A 20357-nucleotide genomic window follows, 5' to 3' on the forward strand; every position below is an offset into this window, starting at 1 on the left:
CCTCCAGAAGAACACAGGCACAACCACAGGAGGCACTGAGATCACCAGGTGAGAGACCCAACCTTGCTACAGAAAGGATCCAGGTTTCACCCATAGATCTGTACAGAAATTCTGGTTGTGCAGTGAGGGTTCTGTCCTTACAGCTCTGCCAGGAACTGTGATTGGCTCCTCTGGTTCTTTCTGCTTGCCCAGATCTGGGTTAAGACATCGATGAACCTCATTTAAACAAATAAGCTGTAATCCCAGAGAAGTGGAAAGTATTTTCCAAAGCAATTGATGCCAAAGCAGATCAGCTGCCTCTAGATGGCATTAGATGAATGAAGTGAATAAATGGAGTGGTCTTAAGGTTCTGCAGATCCCCTTGTGTGAGGCTGTGATGGACTTAGGAACATTTACAGAACATGTACATCCACATTTCTGTTCGGGGATGTGCTAAAACACGCATTGATATGGGGATAGGGCAGGATTTGCAGGGGCAGCTCTGCTGGTAATGAGTGACAGGAGGGGAAAAAGTAAATTAGTCTTAAAAAACAGCTTTTCCTCCAAATTGTGCCTTGCTTGCATTGGTGGATGGGTTCAGATTCCTGCTAGGAGAACGAAACCTTCAATGGAGAGCCTCATGCAGGTCAGACTGGGAAGGGTGACAGGGCTTACAGAGCTCTGCTGCCTTCAGCTCTAGCCAGAGCATGTGGCCATGGCACCTTCTCATCACCTCCTGCTTTTGTGCTACTCGAGACCTGCTGCTGTTCTCACATCCACCTCAGTGTCTGCCTCCATTTGGGAAAAGAGCCAAAACCCCCAGGTCCTGAGCAGAGAGCTCCAACTTGCCTTCCTGGGAATGAGCTGGACATGCTCCTCCACTTCTCCTGCCCAATAAAACTCAGAAAAATATCTTCCCTTGTGCATAATGGGGGGCTCTTTGTGCCTGAATCAGTCTTTGTTGACTCTTCAGAAATTATGAACTTGTACCTATTGTAGCTGTACAAAGTCAAAAGCACTGCACCCCAGCTGGATTTTGGACATTTCATATTGGTGAACTGGGTTTGCTGGATTCCAGGAGTCTTCCACAGGAAATGTCACCATCTCTGTTACTCACTTCCTGTTGGACGTTATCGTAGAAGAAACGAGTTTACCTACTGAGTCAGCTTTGGGCAGAGAAAGGGGAACAAGAGACTCACTCTTGCTACAACGGCTGTGTTTATCACAGCTCTGAAATCTCACTGTTAATTACAAATACCCAGCTGCTGTCAGCATTACAATGGGGATGATCTCTCATCCTCCTCCAGCTCCCCTTGTACTGCTTTTGGGATAAACTTGACTGAGCAGCGCACCAATTCCCATAATTCAATGAGCAGGAAATTAAGCCTCCAATAAGGTGAACCATTTGCTGCTCCATGGGGTGTCCCATCCCTCACAGGAATCAGAAAAGGCACCTGGAGGGGTGTTTTTACACTCACCATGTTGTTATTCCTGCCCTTTTACCTGGGCATCACTTCAGCTTGCTGCATCTCCCTCTGCTTTCCTGGAGATCAGAGTCTTGCTGTGGGAAGCCCATAGGACGCAGGGGGGATGCTGAGGGCACACATGCAGCTGGAGAACCAGAGAGCCCCAGGCTCAGAGTTCTGTTTGCTCCTACTTTGGATTAAAACCCCAATCTTTGCTGCTCTGGGGCACAGGTTTCTCCATCAGCAGTACTCAGAAGTCACCTCCCAGCCTCCCTCCCACTGCTGGAGTTATGTAATTTGCTAGGGAAGTTTTGGTAAAGGCACAAGGGCTGAGTCTTGCTGACATATTTTAAGCTCTTACAAAATATACATCACATTGCTGGTAGATGGGGCAGAGGCAAAGTACTTCCAAAAATGCCTAAAAACCATGTGCTCCAAACCTGTGAGTCAGCAGCAGGTCAGAATTCTGCTGTCACCACGTGCCCTGTGCTCATCTCTTGGCCCTGTGCTCCCAGCAGTGCTCCAGAGCCAGTCATGCTTCCTTGGCCCTGAAACACCTGGACAGAAGAGGTGATGGGCTGAGCCCTGGGGACACGGTGCAGCACGGCCACTGCCCCAGGAACCCCGTCCATGGGCAGCCCTTAGCAGGGAACTCCACACAGGGACAACACGGTGGGGTCAGGAAGGACAGAGGGTTTCCCAGGCACTGCCTTGGGCTCTACTTCACCTCCCCACTCAGGCAGACAGGGGAGCCCCAGGGCTGTGCCTGCCAGGAATTGTCGGCAGGAGCCACTTGGCAATGATGAGGCTGCGCTTTGCAGGGCACCGAGGTGCCCGCAGCCGCAGCCCAGCGCTCATCATCCTGGGATTTTGCAGCCTGAAATTTGACCTGATGAACTACCCAGCTGACAAAATCCATGGTTCCTAATGTAAAAACGGGAAGATCAAAACCCGAGCAGGCGAGGAGCGGCTGCCCGAGAGGAGCAGGGATGCAGCCCATGGCCACCGCTGTGTCACACGCAGCCTCTGCCCCACTTCCCCACGCCGGGGCTGATGCGAGCGGGGCCACTTCCTGCCGGGTTAGTGACACGGCGGGTAAGGCAGAAGTGCAGGCAGAAGGGAGCCAGAGAGGCCGAGCTACGCCACAGGGAAGGACAGCGACAGGGTGAGACGACACGGGGATCCCTCTGCCACCACGCCATGTCCCTGGTGGAGACGATCCGGCTGTGGCAAGAAGGGGTGTGCGCTGCGGACAGGAAGGAGTGGAGCGCTGCCCTGGACGCCTTCTCGGCCGTCCAGAACCCCCCTGCCAAAATCTGCTTTAACATCGGCTGCATCCAGCTTGTCCTGGGGAAGCTGGCCGAGGCGGAGGAGGTAAGGTACAGCCCCTAGGGCCGCTCATCCTCCCCTCTGGGACTTGCCCAGGACATGGTGGGGCTGGAAGGAATTAATAGCATCACACTCTAAGGGATGGATTTGGGGCCTTTTAAAGCTGTGAGGAAGGGGGCAGCCCGAGGCTGCCAAACCTGTTCTGCCAGTGAATCAGAGGTGAGGCAGCAGCAGCGGTACACGGCTCACTGCTCACTCTCCCTCTCTCCGGGAGGTGACCATGCTGGCATGGCTCCAGCTCAAAAAGCCCAGGAGCCTGGTCCAGGCTCTCCCCCATCCACTGCCCAGTGCTGCAGGGAAACACAGCCCACAGAGCCCAGCTTGGGCAGCTCAGCTAAGGCAGGATAGGTACAACTGCTCTATGCCCTCAGTTTTGTTAAGGTGTCCCCTTTTTACCCCCCCTTTGCCCCACTCCTACCTCTGCAGGCGTTCACCCGGAGCATCGGCTGTGACAAGCACCTGGCTGTGGCTTACTTCCAGCGGGGGACCGTGTTTTACCGGAGCCAGAAGTGAGTGGAAGGGTTTCAAGTTTCATTCTTGCCACTTACAGAGATGCCAGCCTTCATGTGAGGATGGCCCCAGGCAGGTTGGTGCCCCAGAGCCCAGACTGAAAGCCGCTGAGGTTAAACAGGCTCCTACTCTTCAGCACTGCAGTCTGGGATTAATATGAGCCTCAAAACCTCTCTCCTTCCCTGGGGTGTCTGAAACACTGCAAGGATAGAGAGGAGACCCTGAACTCACCAAGTCTGAGTACAGGCTTAGAGGCAGGCAGGTTGCCACCACGAGCTGGTGACACCTTCATCCTCTGCTCCCCAGCCATGGAAAGGCCATGGAGGATTTCAAAGAGGCGCTGGCCCAGCTGCGAGGGAACCAACTCATCGACTACAAGATCCTGGGGCTGCACTACCGGCTCTTTGCCTGCGAGGTGAGACACACCTGGCCACCAGCTGGACCCCAAAACTCTGCTCTCCAGCCTTCTCCAGCATGAGAAATCTTAAGAGGACACAGCCAGCCTCTTTTGTACCTTGCAAAAACCAAGCAAGCGGGTGCAGTGCCACTGCCCCACTGCCCTTTCCTTTCCTGGCAGCTCTGGCTGCTCCAAGAGCTCTTTCCCTTGCTTCCATCCCTCCAGCAGATTCTCTACAACATTGCACTGGTGTATGCCACAACAGAGAACTGGGAGAAGGCTGAAGAGCACCTGACCCTGGCCATGAGCATGAAGAGCGAGCCCCAGCACAACAAGATAGACAGGGCAATGGAAGCCATCCTGGTATGGAGGAGCAGGTCTCACAGGGAGAGGGAGGGAAATCCCACTGACAGCACATCCAGCTTTTAGCAGGATTAAAATGCTGTGGCAATGGTTATTGCAGTGGGACACAAGTCTGTGGGATGAGCTTTGGGTCACAGGGAGACAGGGATGGGAAGATGGGATTCCATGGACCGCACCTGGGCTGGAATTGGGCTGTCATGGTGGGGGTCTGGAGCAGGCCCCAAGCCCAGGGCAGAAGGGACATTCATCACTCCCTGCTCTCATCTCCAAAGTCTCCATGACTTGTCTGTGCCACAGAAGCAGAAGCTCTGTGAGCTGGTGGCCATTCCTGCAGGGAAGCTGTTCAGGCCAAATGAGAAGCAAGTGGCTCAGCTGGAGAAGAAGGACTACCTGGGAAAGGCAATGGTAAGAAAGATCTGTACTATTTATTCAGGCCAAGCCTGTGGGCTGAGAAGAGCTGCTGACTGCCTTATCATCCCTCTGGGCTGCTGTCTGCTGCCTGGGAGGCAGCCAGAGACAGGGAGCTGGTCTCTGCCTCAGGGATCCCCCAGACATGGAGAGAGGGATGGCACACAGGGATCTCGTGGGAAACAGGGAGACTGCAAGAATACCAGAGCTAAAAGCATGTTCCTGCTGAGCATGGCCTATTTCCAGTTTGTCTCCTTAGTGAGACATGAGGGATAGTCAGCAATGAGCTGCAATGATCCCACTGGAGCTTCATCTCAAGCCAAGGCATTTTCAGGGATGGGGGAAAGGAGCTATTTAACATTTGACACCCACGACCAACCTCCAGCTCTTCCACCTCTCTGTTTGAAAAGAGCTTTTCAGCTCAGATAAGAAAGCAATCTTTTCTCATGTGAGTGTGCAAAATCCACCCACTGGGATACCACCTCTGGGTTCAGGCCCTGGGAGGCAGCACCCATCCAGAAAAGGAACCAGGCACTGGGGAATCAGACAGCTGAGAGCCAGGCAGCTCCTTGAGTGCCAGAAACATGTAAAAAAACATGTTTCAACTTTCTAAATTACATTTAAGGTCACCTGTAGGAGGTATGGGCTTGAGCTGGACACTGGCTCCCTTCAACATTTGTGATTAAAACAGAATGGGAAACTTTTAAGGTTTTAACACCTCAAACCACAGAAACAGCCAGGCTAAGAGCAGAAAACTTACCCCAGCTGAGAGGGAACCTATGGTACCTGAGGCACTCAGTCCAAGATGCTTAGCCTAAAATCATAGCCTCTCCAGAGCTTAAAGCACCCTGAGCAGCTTGGCTTGGCCAGCAGCAAAGGAGGAGGGTGGACATCAGAGGTCTGAGAGGGGTCTAGGGGCACCAAGTCACTCTTTGTCTCTGGCCCTAGGTGGTGGCCTCTGTGGTGGACAAGGATGATTTTTCAGGATTTGCTCCCCTGCAGCCACAGGTAAGATCTGTCAGTGAACAGCATGAACAGCATGCTCAGGGCAGAGTGACATGGGGGCTGTCACCCACTCTGGGGAGCACCCTTACCACCCTGAACTCTGTGCCACCACCGTGGGGAGGAGGCAGGCACTGCTTCCATGGATCCACTGCTCCCTCCACCATCAGGAAGCTCATCCCAATCCCACCCACAGCTGGGGCTGAGGTTAGGCTGGTTCCCTGCATGGGGAAGCAGTGGGTGGGGTGATGGCTCTCTGCAGGGAGCTGTCTCTGACCCTCCCCAAAGCAATCATTAGGGATCCTCTGCCTAACAACAGCAGTTTTATTCTCACTTTGCACCCTCCTGCCTTTCCACAACTCCTTAGCATTTCCCATGCCATTTTCCAGATGATGTAATGGCATCTTCCCATTCCCAAATGTGGCAAGAGTTTTTCCAGGAGGTTTTTGGGTGTATATGGGGAAACACAGCACAGCACCACTGCACAAGATACATGACAACCTTCTCAATGCAGACAGCATTGACAATTTCAATCCTCTGTGAACTGAAACTAAAATCAGGAGTGAAAAGAGGATCATGCCTCTGAAAGCCAACTGTATGTTGAAGAGTGTGCAAACTGTTCCTTAGAAGGAACAAAGCCAGTGATATTCCTCATGGCACTTAAGGCACCTGCATGTGGAGGAAGGAACAGTGTTGGGGTGAGGGCATGGTAAAAGCCTCCAGGACATTTCTTCAAAGCGAACAAAATCCTCTGACTTACTGGTATTTTCCTTCTTGTCTTCCTGTTGGCAGGCCTCTGGTCCTCCACCCAGGCCCAAGACCCCAGAAATCCTCAGGTAAGTTGTATGAAAGATGGATCACCCATGCAGCCAGGCACAACCCCATCCTGCACTCACACAGCATCACCAACATCCTGACCTGTGCACTGCTCCCACCCCCAGGGCCCTCACAGGGCAGCCACACCGCGTCATGTACGAGTTCATTCCCGAGACCGAGGAGGAGCTGCAGGTCCTGCCAGGAAACATTGTCTTTGTCCTGAAGAAAGAGAAGGACAATTGGGCTACAGTGATGTTCAATGGAAAGGTATACCAGGAGTGTGCTGCACAGGAGGGGCAGACAACAGATTATGGCTGAGATTCTGCTAAACTAAACTTCAAGCCTCAGGAACCCTCCTGGATGCAGGGGAGGGTGAGGACACATCCAGTTGTGTCCTCCAGCAGTGGGTTGCCTTCTTGCCAAGCAATCACTACACATCTCTTCTCCCCCTGCAGAAAGGGATTGTCCCCTGCAACTTCCTCGAGCCTGTGGAGCTCCACAATAAGCTGCACATCCAGGTGAGGCAGCCCAGGAGGAAATGGTGTCCTGGGGAGGGCAGATCTTGAAATATTCACCCAACACCTGCCTCCCAGTGGGACCCATATATGTGACTCCCTCCTCCTCATGATGATGGCGTTGGTTCTTCTGGCCCATGGTCACCTTATCATGAGCTCAGAGACCTGCACAATCTGTGCTGGTGGCACCCTAGCGGTGGTGGGCAATGCTGGGGAGATAATGGATCTAGCTAAGTGACCCCTCCCCTGTTCAATACCCCAAACAGACTTGGGGAAAAGCAGGTTGGAGGGGAGCTGCACAAGGCAGCAGCACCCCAGTCCCTCAGTGAGGGTGGGACTGACAGCACTGTCTCTTCCCATGGCACAGGAGGAAGCCCCTGTGGAAGCTGAGATCCCCGAGTCACCCACCCGCAGTGTGCCGGAGAGGCCGCGGCGGCTGGCGCCAGGTCAGTGAGGGCAGCTGAGGGCATGGGGACACAGGGTGACATCCTCACCCTCAGCAGGCTGAGGTGGCACATCCTCACCCTTTGGGAGCAGCGTAGGGCTCATCTTCATCTTATTCCTGGCCCCTTTGCAATCAAGGAATGGGAGACATTGCAACAGGAGGCAGAAACAGAACTGCAGTGCTGAGAATGGAGTAAAATAGCATCTGTGGGGTCCCTGAGGAAAGCAAGTCCCTCTGTGCTTTAATTAGCACAGGGAGTAATGAGGAAAAGGGCTTGGAGACAGGAATGGGGCAAGGACCAGCTTGGAGTAAAGGATTCCTTATAGGCTTCTCCTTCAAGCAGGGCATCCAAGATAGTTTCAGTGCTGCTTGAGCTGAGCTAGGCTTAAAGGAGCTGTATTAATTACTACATCTTAAAGGAGCTGTGTGAAGGGGATTCCTGGCTGGTGGTACCCAGTGTTCCACATCCCAAGCTCCTGTTCCCAACAGAGCGGCCTTGTAGAGAGTCCATGGGTAGAGCTGACACAGAAGAAGGCTGCGGCTCATGGAATTAAGGCCAAACACCTCACACACACAAAAACCCCAATGATCATCTTTATGGCACCAAAAGCCATCTCAGGTCTATTAGTGGGACCATGTTCAACAGTGTAGCTTGGGCTCTTCCTGGAATGAGCACAGTTGTGCCAAAGCACTGCCAAAATGTAAATCAGATCCTCATGAAGAGGCTTCCACAAAGCTGCATGAAATCACCCTGCCTGGAGGCCTGAGTTTAGCTTTACAGCCCCATTGAACGACAGGGACTGCCTTTGGTTTTCAGGGATATCAAAGGAGCAAAGACAATAAAACCAGCAGCTCTGTTGGTATTTTTTGGATCCATCCATGAAAGAATCCCACCCCTCATGCTCCCATCTCTGCAAGAGGGAAGGCACAAAGCCAAAACCTCTGCTCAGTGGTTGTATCTAGACCTTACAGAAGAACACCTGTGGCAGATGCTGTATCCATTCAAGGGATCGCTGCTGGCTCCAGGGCTGGCTGGTGTTGCTGGAGATCATGATGGGCTGCAGGAGGCCTGGCTGTGTGTTTATAAACATTTATCCCATCCCATTCCATTCCATCCCTCCTGAGCCACCTTTTTCCTCCTCCCCAGACCACGTTCCTGCTACGGTGGTGCAGCCAAGAGACACAGCAAAGGTAACATCCTGTGAATGCTGACCCCGAGGTCCTGCTCTCATACAAACCTGCTTCTACCAGGAGACTTAGGGATGCTTTTTGGGAGTTCTCATTCTGGCCCCAGGTCAGGGGGCCACTGGATGACTCTCATCTTAGTCAACCTAAGGCACTTGAGAGGGAGAAATAGGAGAGAGCTTGACTGGAATGCACATACTCTGGGATATGGTCAGCACATCAGAAAGTCACACTGGGAAGAGATGGGAAAATACAGCAATTCCAACTAAAAAAAAAAAAAAAAAAAAAAAGAGGGACTTGGAGGGTGGGCACAGCTCTAATTTGATCACCCCAAAGCCACAATTTGGTGCCAAGTCCCCAATCTATTACTGAACTCTCTCCTGGGATGAGCGTGGGTCTGCCAACCAATGTCCAAGGACGGCTGGGGAGGCACAATCTAACTCAGGCAACCACAGTTTCCACATGTCTGTGCTTGCCAAGCCACACAAGGTGACATCCCATTTCCTGCCTGCAGGAGGCTGAACCAACTGTCCTCAAGGTGCATTACAAATTCACAGTGGCCCTGAGAGTCGATCGAGGCCACTCCTACAGGGAGCTCCTGGAGCTGGTTTGCAGGAAGCTGGAGCTGCAGCCCGAGCACACGGAGCTGAGGTGAGGCACTGCCAGCCCCAGTGAGCCAGGGCTGGGCTCCAGCACTCCTCACCTGCATCCCCTGCACCAGGTACAAGCCTGTGGAGGGCCAGGAGCTGGTGACTCTGAGTGCAGAGAACGTGGAGGCAGCCTGGAGCCAGAGCAAGGACAACTGCCTGACAGTCTGGTGCAATGGCACAGAGGTCAGTGACAGCTACAGGGGGCAGCCACCTTCTCTTGCCTCCTGCCTTTCTTCTCCTTGCCACAAGAATGGGTTTGTGGCTTTCAACAGAAGCCAGCAACCTCATGAAAGGCGGAGGAGCAAAGAGAGAGGAGAAGAGAAGCAGAGCTCATGTCTCTTGCCCTGCTACAGAGGAAGAAAACCAAGAGGTTGTGTCCTCACCAGCTTGTTTCTTGCCCAGGGAGAGGGGTTTGTACCAGACAGCAAACCAGAGGAGTCACTGCAGGAGGCAATGCCTGGGGAGACGGGACCCAAGCACGTTGTAGCTCAGTACAGTTATGAAGCCACCCAACCTGAAGACCTGGAGTTTCAGGCAGGAGACACGATCCTTGTTTTATCCAAAGGTAATTGTGCTCCTCCTGGGACAGGAGCGGAGAGGGACCCCCAGCTCTGGTGAGAGGGAGGGTGGTGTGGCAGCAGCAGAGCCCCTCCAGCTCTGCACTGGGATTCCTATCCACACATCCCTGTTACACACACTTCTTCCAACAGATTTTCATCACTCCTGTTTCCATCGTAGCCCTCCCAAACATCTAAGACAGGAGCTACACTTGGACTGTGTTTAAGCTTATTGATCACCGTGGACTCTTTCAAGGAGATACCTCATTTTAGCTTCTATCCCCACAATGGGAGCAGGCTCTCACTCCCATTCCTTCCACCTGGAACCTTTTTTCATCTACTTTTCTTGTTAAGAGTAAAATCTTTCAATAATCATTCTATATTAGCCCTTAGTGTTTCTATGGGAATTGAGGCTTAAATACAGACTAAATCTCAGGAAGATCAATATACACAGGGCACACTCCCCATCTCATTTGAGCCTCTGAGTGCAATCAAGACATCAGGAACAAGTTTTAAAGGCAAAACTCCCTTATGTTTAGCTATCTGTAGTTATGTCACTGATTTCTGGTGGCTGGAAGGCTTTGGCAGCAGTACACAATCAGTCCCCCATGTAACCTTTGACAGGTTAGATTCTGCACCACACAATACTGATCACCCCCTCCACCCCAAAACCCTACTTTCCCCTTCATTGCTGAGCTAAATATTTCCCAGTACAAAGCTGGTTCTTGCCTCATTTGGTTCCCTCACAGCAAAACTGCCAGAGCTCCTAGGCTTTACTTAACCCAGGGTAAGGGCTGAGTGAGGGGGTTGGTTTAGGGGTTTTATGTGAACATGAGAAATAGCTGACAAAACACTTCAGATGTATCCTGAAGAGGACAGATCAAGTATCAGATAATTTCCTCACTCTCCACACTCACTTTGTTTCCACTCAAGGCAGTTTCCAAGCCCCCTGGTCTCTATTTTGATCCCATTTCCCAACCCCATTTGATATTCCTTCTTACCTTACCACTTTACTGTCTTCCTCATTCCTCCCTTTCCTCCACATTCCACTCCCTGCTGGGTCTGCACAGCTCCAAGTTTTATCAGCAGAACACCATAAACAGTGATCTCAGGCCTGTCTGCAGCACATTATGCTCCTGTACATTCCTAGGGTCATAAGAACTGTGTCAATTTTCCCTTCCAGTGAATGAAGACTGGTTTGAAGGCAAGTGCAAGGGGAGGACTGGCATCTTCCCATCTGCATTTGTTCAACAGCCCAACACTGAACACCCAGAGAAGTGATCTCAGAAAAGCCTGAAGTTGTGGAGAGAAATTAAGAATTCAACTGTTGCCATTATGTAGTCTGCATGTTAATCCCTGCATCTGAAAATGAACTTTAAATGTTATTGCTACTTGTATTAAAAGCTTTATATTTTCTCTTACCTTTTGTGTTGTTCTCTTAAAAAGGAACTTGTTAAGAAGTTGCTAATTCCTGTTAGGGATACATTAGTTCCTAAATCCTGTGCTTGGAAAGAGACTTGCCATGTTCCCCCATCCTTAAAAAAGCTTTTATACAGACCTGCCAGAAGCTGGGAACATCCACAAGAAGGTGGGTGGTGCAGCCTGTATTTGCAGCCCTGCCAGGAGATCCCAAAGGGGAAGCAAGTTCAGGAAGCTACAGACCAGGAAAGCAATTGCTTCCTTAAGACATCAGTGCCAACCCCAAGAACTTAGAAGACACCACACAGCCTCACCCTGCCCCAACTGACAACTGAAATTCACATGGACTTTTAAAATCCCACCAATAAAAGCAGACACATTTTCTTCAGCACTGGGAGCCTTACATCAAAGTTTCTCCTGATCAGTCAGAAGATACAGTACCTTTGAAAGACAGAGCCTGGAATCCCAGAGCTTTACTCCAAAGGTGCTAAGGAGGCTATCACACAAGTCCAGAAAACCCTACTGCCCCATTAACCTAAGTATCACATTTCTTTTTAAAGGAACTTATTCTGGAGACAATAAACACCTGTAATTTCAAAACCAGAACATCTCTGGAGTTTCCTGTCACATACCTGGAAGCATGGAAACAGTGAACACACTAGTCTGCAGGCAAGTCATTGGCAGAAGGATCTGCGCCCTCTTTCTGTACACTACATATACTGTACCAGGATGAGTCTGCAACTAGGGAGGAGCTTTGTAAGCTGCTCCCATCCTACATATTTAGTTCAGTATGTAAAACACACTACACAGGCAGCACAAAACCACAACCAAATTATCTGTACCAAGCCCAAGCCACTGTGATTCATTTAGGTCTGTTTCAAATTAAAAAAAAAAAAAAATCAACTTCAAACATTCTTCTGGCTTCTACAGAAAAGTAATGCATTTTTAAAGGCCTGAAGCCAAGTCACACAGGAAATAAATGCTACACACAGACCTGGATGGAGAGAACATGGTTTAATTAAAGGCAAAGCTGATTTCGGCAGCTGCAGTTCTTGCACAGACAGACAGAAAACACAAAAAAAGCTTACAACACAAACCAGTTTCTGTTGGGGGCCCCTTGCCTTGCTCCTGCAGGTGCTGGAGGGCAGGGGGCTCAGATGCATTCCCGAGGCCGGGTGCTCATGCACAAGTGGAAGGGTGCAGCTGGACCTGCCCGGCCGGGAGTGAGGTGGTGCTCCTGGTCTGGGGTGCAAGAGTCAGTGACGGTGCAACACGGGGATGCCGCAGCTGCCTGGGCACACAGCTTGGACACACAGCGGGAGGGCTGGAGGGGACACACAGGGTGGGCTGGGTTACCACCGGGTGGGAATTTCACTTTTTGGACTTGTTAAAGGAAATACAGCTTTGAAATGCAACACAGAACAGTGATGTTGCTCAGGTGGAGCTCGTAGGGAGCTTCTCGCACCCCCAAGGGTATTGGGTCTCCTCCGCCTTCCCTTTTTGTATTCTCTGGGGCTGCCCAGACTCCAGCGTCACTTCGGCTCCTGCATGTGCTTTGTTCTGCAGCTGAATTCTAGCCCAGAGATCCTGAATCATCACACAAACTCCTACTGCTAAAAACAGCAAATGGACATTGAGTCTGTTCCTGTAACTTCCCTGGGAAATCTAACAAAAACGCTGTCCTTTTCTTTAACAAAACTTCCAGTCTTCCTTCCCCCTAATAAATAGCAAATAAAATGTTTTTTTTTTTTCCTTTTCCCTTCTGCACCTTTTCGTCTATGAACAGCACTGTGCTGTTTCCGTGTGTCCATGGGTGCCTTGGATTTGTTTCTGGCACTGAAAGCCTGGGGCTGCAGCTGGGACAGGTTTCTGCAGAGCTGACCTGTGCCTCACCGGGCGTGCGGATGCCCCATGCTGTCTGGGCTGGCTGTCGGATTCACCCAGCCCTGCTGGACCCCTGATTATTTTCTGCCATGGTAATGAAACTACGAGCGTTCAGCGAAGATGGGAGGATGGAAAGAGAAAAAAACAAAACCAAACCGAAACAAAACAAAACAAAAACCCATTGAAAGCTTTCTACCTACCTATTAAAATGAGTCAGGCTGTGAATGCACAGACTAGCCTGCCCTTTGTGGGGCTAGCCACTATGCTACAGTAAAATGTACAGGAATCACACGTTAATTTAAAACCCCATAGCAGTTAACTTGTTTTTCAGCAGAGTGCTGTGAGGCCCCATGTCACCCCTTATAGCTCAAACACCTACTGAGAGAAGGACATTTCATGCTGGAGTCTCTAACCCACCCAAAGCCTCCGGGTGAAGCAGTGCCAAGTGCCAGACTCTCTTTCATGAAACTCCTTTGCTAGGCCGGGATGCAGAGCCCCACCTCATCACCACCCACTGTGACTGGAGCAGCAACTGGGGCTTTCATTGCTACACACTGACTATGAAGCACGTCTGTGTACAGAATTCAGTGTGATCTTACTACTGAGATAGTAATAAAGATGTTTAGGAGTAATTTCAACTACATTCTCAGTCAGCGAAGCAATCATTAATGGATTCCTATTGTATCTCCCCAAAGAGAGGAAAAGGATTGAGAAGTGCTCATTGGCTTCTCCCATCTGCCCTTTGCTCTCAGCTTTTACTTCCCATGTGGCTGGGGACATGCACAATGGAGAAGGTGAGAGGCGGTGATATTGGGTTACTGAGTGAGCCAAACAGCAGTTCCTCTCTCCCTCCGAAGGGCCCGGGGGATGGGAGAGTTCCTGATGTTGTTTGTTTGCACTGCAGACGTTTTGTGCACACTCAGTGGGTTGGTGGAGCACTTACGCCCTCCTGACAGCAAGGAACAGAAGAGAGGGCTGCCACCTGCACAGGACTGCGTGTGCCAGTCCCACAGACCCAACATGCCATGGTTTATGGAGCCGTCGTTGTGAGGGTGTCTCCTCTGTCTCAATGCGGCGGGTTCATGGCACCTTGTCCGCGCTGCTGCTTCTGCTTCTGCTGCATCAACAGCTGCTCCAGGGCCGAGGGGCCGGGGTGCATCATGGAACTGGACCAGATGGACTAAAAACAAACAGCCAACACTAGCACCTCCTTGCATCACACAGGACCTCTGCCAGGTGGGAAAGCAGACACCATGTTGTATATGCTCCCTCCTTATCACTCATACCTGGCTTATCACGAAAGTTAACCAGGCTTCAAAGACGACCTTCTAAAAAGAGACTCCCTAGAAGAACTTTATCCTCCTCCAGAACTCTCATTACCATAAAAATTCGTCCCACATTTACTATTACTAATTTTAGACTAGTCAAAGCTAATGTTAGAATTTCTTCCAGTTCTGCCAGCCTGGGCTTGTTCCACAAAATCTCAAAACCAGCAAGAACTGTAAATTTGTGACACCTTCCTGCATTGGTGGCACCTCCCACGCTGCCTTGTGTAAGTCAATCTGCAGGAAAAACTGGCACTGAACTCTGACACTTTCAACAGGCTAATGGCCATCACTTGATCATCCAGCCTGCAGACCCATCCCTGAGCACAGCCCCAGCCAAACCCACCTTCAGGCTCTCCATAAGCACAGCAGAGGAGTCCTCCATGGCAGGAGGGCCTTGCACTGCCCAGGTACCACTGGGAGCACTGGACTGGTGCCAGCTGCTCTCTGAAGAGGACGATGTTGTTGGGAGATAGTCGAGACCAAACCCTCCCATTGCTAAAATGGCAGAAAGACAAGTTCAGAGTGAGATGGCAAGACCAGTGCAAAACAAGCATCATCAGATGATGGTGTCTGACAGTTCTGTGCTAACCTGGAACCCAGCACTTGCCTGGCTTATCTGTTTTCCAGCGGTCTGCAACTCTCCGGTCTCTGTTGTCCGGAGTCCCAATGGGTCCAAAGTTGGAGAAAGGAACAGAATTGTGGTTATGGGTTGGAGGGGAGCTTGGCAAGCTGCTGGGGTTGGAGGAGTGAGGAGACTGGCTGGCTGGTGTTGAATGATCTAGGGATTACAAGGGAAGAGGAAAAAAGGTCAGCAGAGACAGCATGAGCCTCCCAGTTTTGAATTTCTTAGTGCTGCTGCAAATTTTGCCATCACCCAGTTTGCTACAATGCTGAAGGTCAGTTTTTATTTCCTCTGCTACATGAATGTAATGCAAATTCCTAAATTCTGAGTGAAAAATTTACAAGGACAGAATGACTGTGTTTAATGCTTACCAGAAAAAAAAAAACAAAACAAAACCCAGGACACCTCATGAGGGCTGGCTAGGCAAAGGCAGTTTTCCTCCATCTCTTGAAGAACTTGTGTCAAACTAAAAGAAGAACTGCCTCCAAGCTTGACAAACCAATTGAAAAATTAGATTAGACCTTGAGGAGTTTGCAAGTTTACAACTTCAACTCCCAGGTCTGAGAATGTTTTGTACTTCTGTGAACCTTAAAACAATTGAGACCAGAACTCATAAGTGAGCAAAAGAGGAGAGGGAACATGAAGCAGGCTGTCCACAGGCAGAACAGAACAAATGAAGAGGTGAAGGGAGAGGGAGTTGAAGCCATGCGAGCCAAAAATCCTGCTAGAATAAAAGCACTTTGCAACTCCCTCCATCTCACCCACAACAGCTTCTCCTGGCTGGGCGCACAAGTCCCACCAAACATCTCATCCAGTGCAGGTGTTATTTAAAATCCACTCTTTTCTTAGATTCAACTAACTCCTCTCTCACACTCTTCTGAGATTAAAATCCAGATGTAATAGTTATGGTTTATGCCTTTAAGATAATTACTGACAAAGAAGTTGGTCTGCTTTATGGGCTGCTTAACAGTAAAAAACCAATGCAACAAACCCCACTGCAGTTGTATTTTCCCCCACTCTTCCCTTATACAGTTTCTTCTTCAAATATTTGCATTATGAAATCCAGCTCCTCCTGCTTTTACTAAAAAAATGCAACACAAAGTATATGGATGTCTGAGTTAAAGCACTACTCTCAAATGGCTGTCAGGAAACGAAGTTAAAGAGATTTCAGGATTTATCACCTCCTACAACATTTACCCTGCTCAACTACTTAAATTAAAATCCAAGTTCTTACACTGTATTAATTACAAAATCCCCTCGTATTTCTGCAGATATATAAAGTAAAACAGAAACCTTCAGAGATCTTGCCAAGCTTTTTTTTTTTAATTTTTTTTTTTTTTTTTTTTTTTAATTTCCAGTTACATGTAACTTGCAGTTGGTTTAGAATTAACTCAAATCCTCTTAAATCACTAGACACAAGAAATGCTGTACCAGGATTACCTGAGCTGGCTGGAAGGGATGGAGACCACGGAGTCCCTTCAAAGAGAGAATAGAGTGAAGTCTCCTGATGGGCAACTGAAGGGGTGACTTCTGTTTTTGTGCTGGTATTGATGTTTTTTCCATATACCTCATTGAACATGCTGTTGTTTGGGTATCTTTCCTGAAAAAAACCAAACAATATGAGAGCTCATGTGTTAGACTTATTTCAAACACTGAGACTGTACAAAGAAAACAATTCTAGTTCAAAATAGTTCCTAATTCCTTTTTCACTTCCCAGTCCCATCTTCTTTGACCATTTAATTTAAGTCCATGCTGAATCAAGACAGATTTCCCCTGGCTGAACTGCAAAGTCCTCACAAAATCTTGATTCCCAGTACTTAGAAAAGTTCTATCAAGACCCTGCTCAATTCCCTGGAAGAGAACGGGTATTATTGCTCTGGAAATAAAAACCTACACACCACAGCACCCTGAGATGCACTTTTCAGTCAATTTCATGGCTTCACTAAGAGCAAAGGGCCCCTGAACTCAGTAATAAGATCTGCAGAGATATAGCTAAGATGAATTTGGGAAGAAAACTGATAAAGGCAAAGATTAGGGTTGATACAGAGTGGAATTACACATCAGTGTGGATTTCTTTCAGGTTTTCCACTGGCTTAATCACAAGCTGAAACAGCAAAAGGTGTTGGACTCTGGTTCACACTCACCTGATTTAGAGAAAAGCCACTGAGGGACAGGAAAGATGATGACTGAGACATCAATTCTGATGGTTTTTCCAGCAGGGACTTCTTCAGAAAGCAAAAAGGGGAAAAGCACAGTTAGTGCTCAGCGTAGGGACCAGGAGGAAAGTGCATAATCAGAAACTGCCAAAGTGGTATTGGTCACATTTACAACTTGCCTTGCATTTTACCTCCAGTACTTTGAAGGACAGGGGAGGCAAGCTAACAAGTGCAAAATATCAGCAGTTTTCCTACTACCTGTAATTAATAATCTACAAATCAACAAACATTACAGCTGAGAGTCTCAGACCCAGAACAGGTTTCAAATGCAAAGTCTAATACTGTGATACATCTAATGGGGAGGCTCCTGCCAAAAACACCTTATGGTTGTGTAAAACCTTGCACAAGTGAGACAGGACCCTTCCCAGTGACACAAGGACTCTTTCAAACAAGATTAGACTCTTGTATGTGGCTACTGACAGAGTATCTTTTCAGTTCTGAGAGCATCTCTGCTGTAGAGACATTCTTAGACAGCAAGAGCAGCTAAGTGTTTTTTAAATTAGGTTTAGTAGTCCAACTTCATTTAGCACTCTCTCATTTCCATTATAAATTACTTGTAGACAGGAAGGAAAAAAAATATCCAACCCAAATGTTAAAAAGTAAGGTTCCAAAACTCTCCATGGATTTTACTTCCATGTAAAGATACTATGGGCCATGACCTTTCATCCAGCATGTATGCCACCTCCATCTCACACAGTTGTTATTTCCAGCATAATATTTCTTGTCTTTCTGTCTGGGTTTTACTATGATTAAGGAGTGAAAAACAGGGTCTCTGAAATGAGCCTATTCAGAGAAAAAATAGCTAAGTTATCACTGACAAAAACCAAAGAAAAATTATCAAGCTTGCCTGGTAGACAATGAACATCACCAAATCTAGGATGTGCATCACCAAGCCATAGCATTAGTAAAACCCTAAGTAAAAATGTGTGTGAACCAAAATAAAAGCTGTAGTCTTGTTACAAATAACCTCCTCTTGCACTCTCACCAGCTCAGCATGTCAGATGTTTTAAAATTTATTATTCAAACCACAAAAACCAGAACTAGCATCTTTCTGTCTTTAACACAGCCACAGTACCTGGAATACTTTTGCTTTCATCATGTAAACTTAAGACAAACAGCCTCATTTTCTTGGCAGGCAGCCCCTAGCTTGTTAGATTTTCAAAGTGACAGCTCATTACTTTGAAAGCACATTTTAAAAGCCAGACAAAATTCCCACTCTGCATATCCACACGGCTTGCACAGCGAAGGATTTCCTTCCATTTGGCAGCAGACACAACAGTAGGAGCTTCAAAGGAAGCTGCTAAAGCAGCAGCTATTAGTTTCTTAGCAAAGTTATCTAATGAGACAGAAATTAGTATCTTTTGCAACTCCTTGGGATGGCAGGTAAAATAACTGAGGAAGAGACTTAATCAGAAATTTTGAATGGTCACAAATAATTCTTTGTTACAGCTACTAATCTGAATCAGTATGATTTAATGAACATGCTTGTAGCTAAAGTAGAAAAGCATGCTGCTCTTTCAGAGACAATTTAAAAATTCAACAGCTCTGAGACCTCCCAGCTAGTGAACTAGGAAGGTTTTAATACAAAAAAAATGTAGGCAAAAAACCCGCCCTGTCAAAAATTACTCTATTTCTATAAGAGTTATTGTATTTATCCAGTTAACTGCTATTTTCTTCCAAAGCCATCCTTCTTCTTTAAGAATCTCTTCTGCATTGAATAGGGGCAGCATCCCCCTGCCTCTGTGGAATTTTTATATGCAGATTATAATCACAGAATCACATCACAGAATTGCAGAATGGCTTAGGTTGGAAGGGACCTTAAAACTCATCTCATTCCACCCCATGCCCAGGGACACCTTCCACTATCCCAGGCTGCTCCAAGCCCCATCCAACCTGGCCTTGGACACTTCCAGGGATGGGGCAACCACAGCTTCTCCCCAACTTCACAGGGAAAAATTTCTTCCTAGTATCTCATCTAAACCTATCCTCTGTCAGTTTGAAGCCCTTCCCTCTTGTCCTGTCACTACACCCTGGTTCTGATGACTCCCCACAGCTCTATCAGTGTCCCCAATCTTTATTACTAAACCCATACAACTGCAGAAGAGCAAGTGCATTAAATGACATACCATGATGCATCAACACCTCTCCTGTGGACTGTACTTACAAAAACCCCACAGTTACTCTGGTTTCTGAACAGATTAGCAGGCCCGGATTCAGCCCAAAAGCTGTAGTTTTCACCCCTGTGAAAACTAGCTCAAAGGTGAGGCAGGAAAGTGGACAGGAGGTATGGGGGAGAGAAAGGAATTACACATTTCTTATAATTTCACAGAAGAAAGAGATGCCAGTTAAGAGTGAGAAGCAGCAAATACATACAAAGAGGCTTCGTCCAGGAAGAGAGGCGAGAGGCCCCAGCAGAGCTGGGTAAAGATCAGGAGGATTAGAGAAAATCAGCTCTTCCTCCTCCTCCAAGGCAGCCAGACTCTTTAACAGGTCCGGAGGAAGCAGAGGGGAGCTCTTGGGGTCCTAGTGACAGAAATGAGCACAGTGAGACAACAGAAGGCAGAGAGAACAGCCAGAGCAGGAGAGAGAACAGCAAGAGGAAGGCAGAAAGCAGCATGCAGAGGGCGAGGTGAGAACGGTGCTGAGGCACACACTGAGAACTCTGAGCAGAAATAACCACGCGGCCAAATGTGCACGGGGAGAGGACCACGCACCCAAGTGACAGCAGGGAGCTTTAATCAGCAGAGTCAGTGCTTCCCCTTGCATCCATGCCACACACTGAACCTGCTTCCACATGCAAGGACAACAAACAAAATCTTATCATCATTCTTCTACAGTTGACCTGGGAGTAACTTAGGTTTCAAGTAGAATCATGTTTGCATCATCTCCTTTTCCCTGCTTGTGGAGTTTAAATCCCATGAGACTCATTTCCACTGGTGACAGCTACTATGCCAATACACAGCTGACCAGCCCCCTGGGTCAGTAAAATCTGCTCAGTGCTGGTCAGACTGGACATCTTTATTTTTGTAAAGAGGGATACTTAAAGCACAAGCATCACAGGCATAGCTTCTCTCTGCAGCACAATGTTTCCCTTTTAGGAAAGAAGACCAGGCTTTGACCCTGTCTCTATCTAAAAACCACTACATGACACCAGGGTAGTACTGTGCATTGTCTGTACATGGTACTCCTGTACACTGGCTTTTCTC

At 48.5% G+C, this 20357-nt stretch overlaps 2 protein-coding genes across 3 annotated transcripts in view; one reads left to right on the forward strand and one right to left on the reverse strand.

Annotated features, from left to right (window-relative positions):
* Nucleotides 1-2569: 2569 nt before the first annotated feature.
* On the forward strand, nt 2570-11056 carry NCF2 (neutrophil cytosolic factor 2). Of its 2 annotated transcripts, none has more exons than XM_058808664.1 (15): nt 2570-2819; nt 3261-3343; nt 3651-3759; nt 3967-4104; nt 4402-4509; nt 5461-5520; nt 6307-6350; nt 6456-6597; nt 6786-6848; nt 7213-7291; nt 8438-8481; nt 8990-9126; nt 9197-9308; nt 9528-9690; nt 10866-11056. In XM_058808664.1, exons 1-15 carry the CDS (start codon nt 2646-2648, stop codon nt 10961-10963), a joined length of 1554 nt encoding a protein of 517 aa, XP_058664647.1. In that variant the 5' UTR covers nt 2570-2645; the 3' UTR covers nt 10964-11056. The 2 variants fall into 2 exon arrangements, with proteins under 2 accessions (XP_058664647.1, XP_058664648.1); XM_058808665.1 differs by having other exon boundaries at nt 3970-4104.
* Nucleotides 11057-12100: 1044 nt separating this feature from the next.
* Nucleotides 12101-20357, reverse strand: part of SMG7 (SMG7 nonsense mediated mRNA decay factor) — a 51287-nt gene continuing 43030 nt past the window's right edge. Inside the window, exons 19-24 of the mRNA XM_058808990.1 lie at nt 19525-19674; nt 17080-17160; nt 16376-16535; nt 14921-15091; nt 14657-14808; nt 12101-14165 (exon numbers count right to left, since the gene is read on the reverse strand). Coding sequence (XP_058664973.1) covers nt 14052-14165; nt 14657-14808; nt 14921-15091; nt 16376-16535; nt 17080-17160; nt 19525-19674 — 828 coding nt within the window. The 3' untranslated portion in view covers nt 12101-14051. The remainder of the gene's footprint in view (nt 14166-14656; nt 14809-14920; nt 15092-16375; nt 16536-17079; nt 17161-19524; nt 19675-20357) is intronic.

This window comes from Ammospiza caudacuta, chromosome 7 (assembly GCF_027887145.1).
Source record: "Ammospiza caudacuta isolate bAmmCau1 chromosome 7, bAmmCau1.pri, whole genome shotgun sequence".
Lineage (NCBI taxonomy): Eukaryota > Metazoa > Chordata > Aves > Passeriformes > Passerellidae > Ammospiza > Ammospiza caudacuta.

What these genes read in the sequence shown, in the direction of transcription:
- NCF2 (XM_058808664.1), top strand. Translation starts at nt 2,646, where the DNA reads ATGTCCCTGGTGGAGACGATCCGGCTGTGGCAAGAAGGGGTGTGCGCT. An exon ending in AGCTGGCCGAGGCGGAGGAG is followed by an intron (nt 2,820 to 3,260) that starts GTAAGGTACAGC and finishes CTACCTCTGCAG; the next exon opens with GCGTTCACCCGGAGCATCGG. An exon ending in TTGCTCCCCTGCAGCCACAG is followed by an intron (nt 5,521 to 6,306) that starts GTAAGATCTGTC and finishes TCCTGTTGGCAG; the next exon opens with GCCTCTGGTCCTCCACCCAG.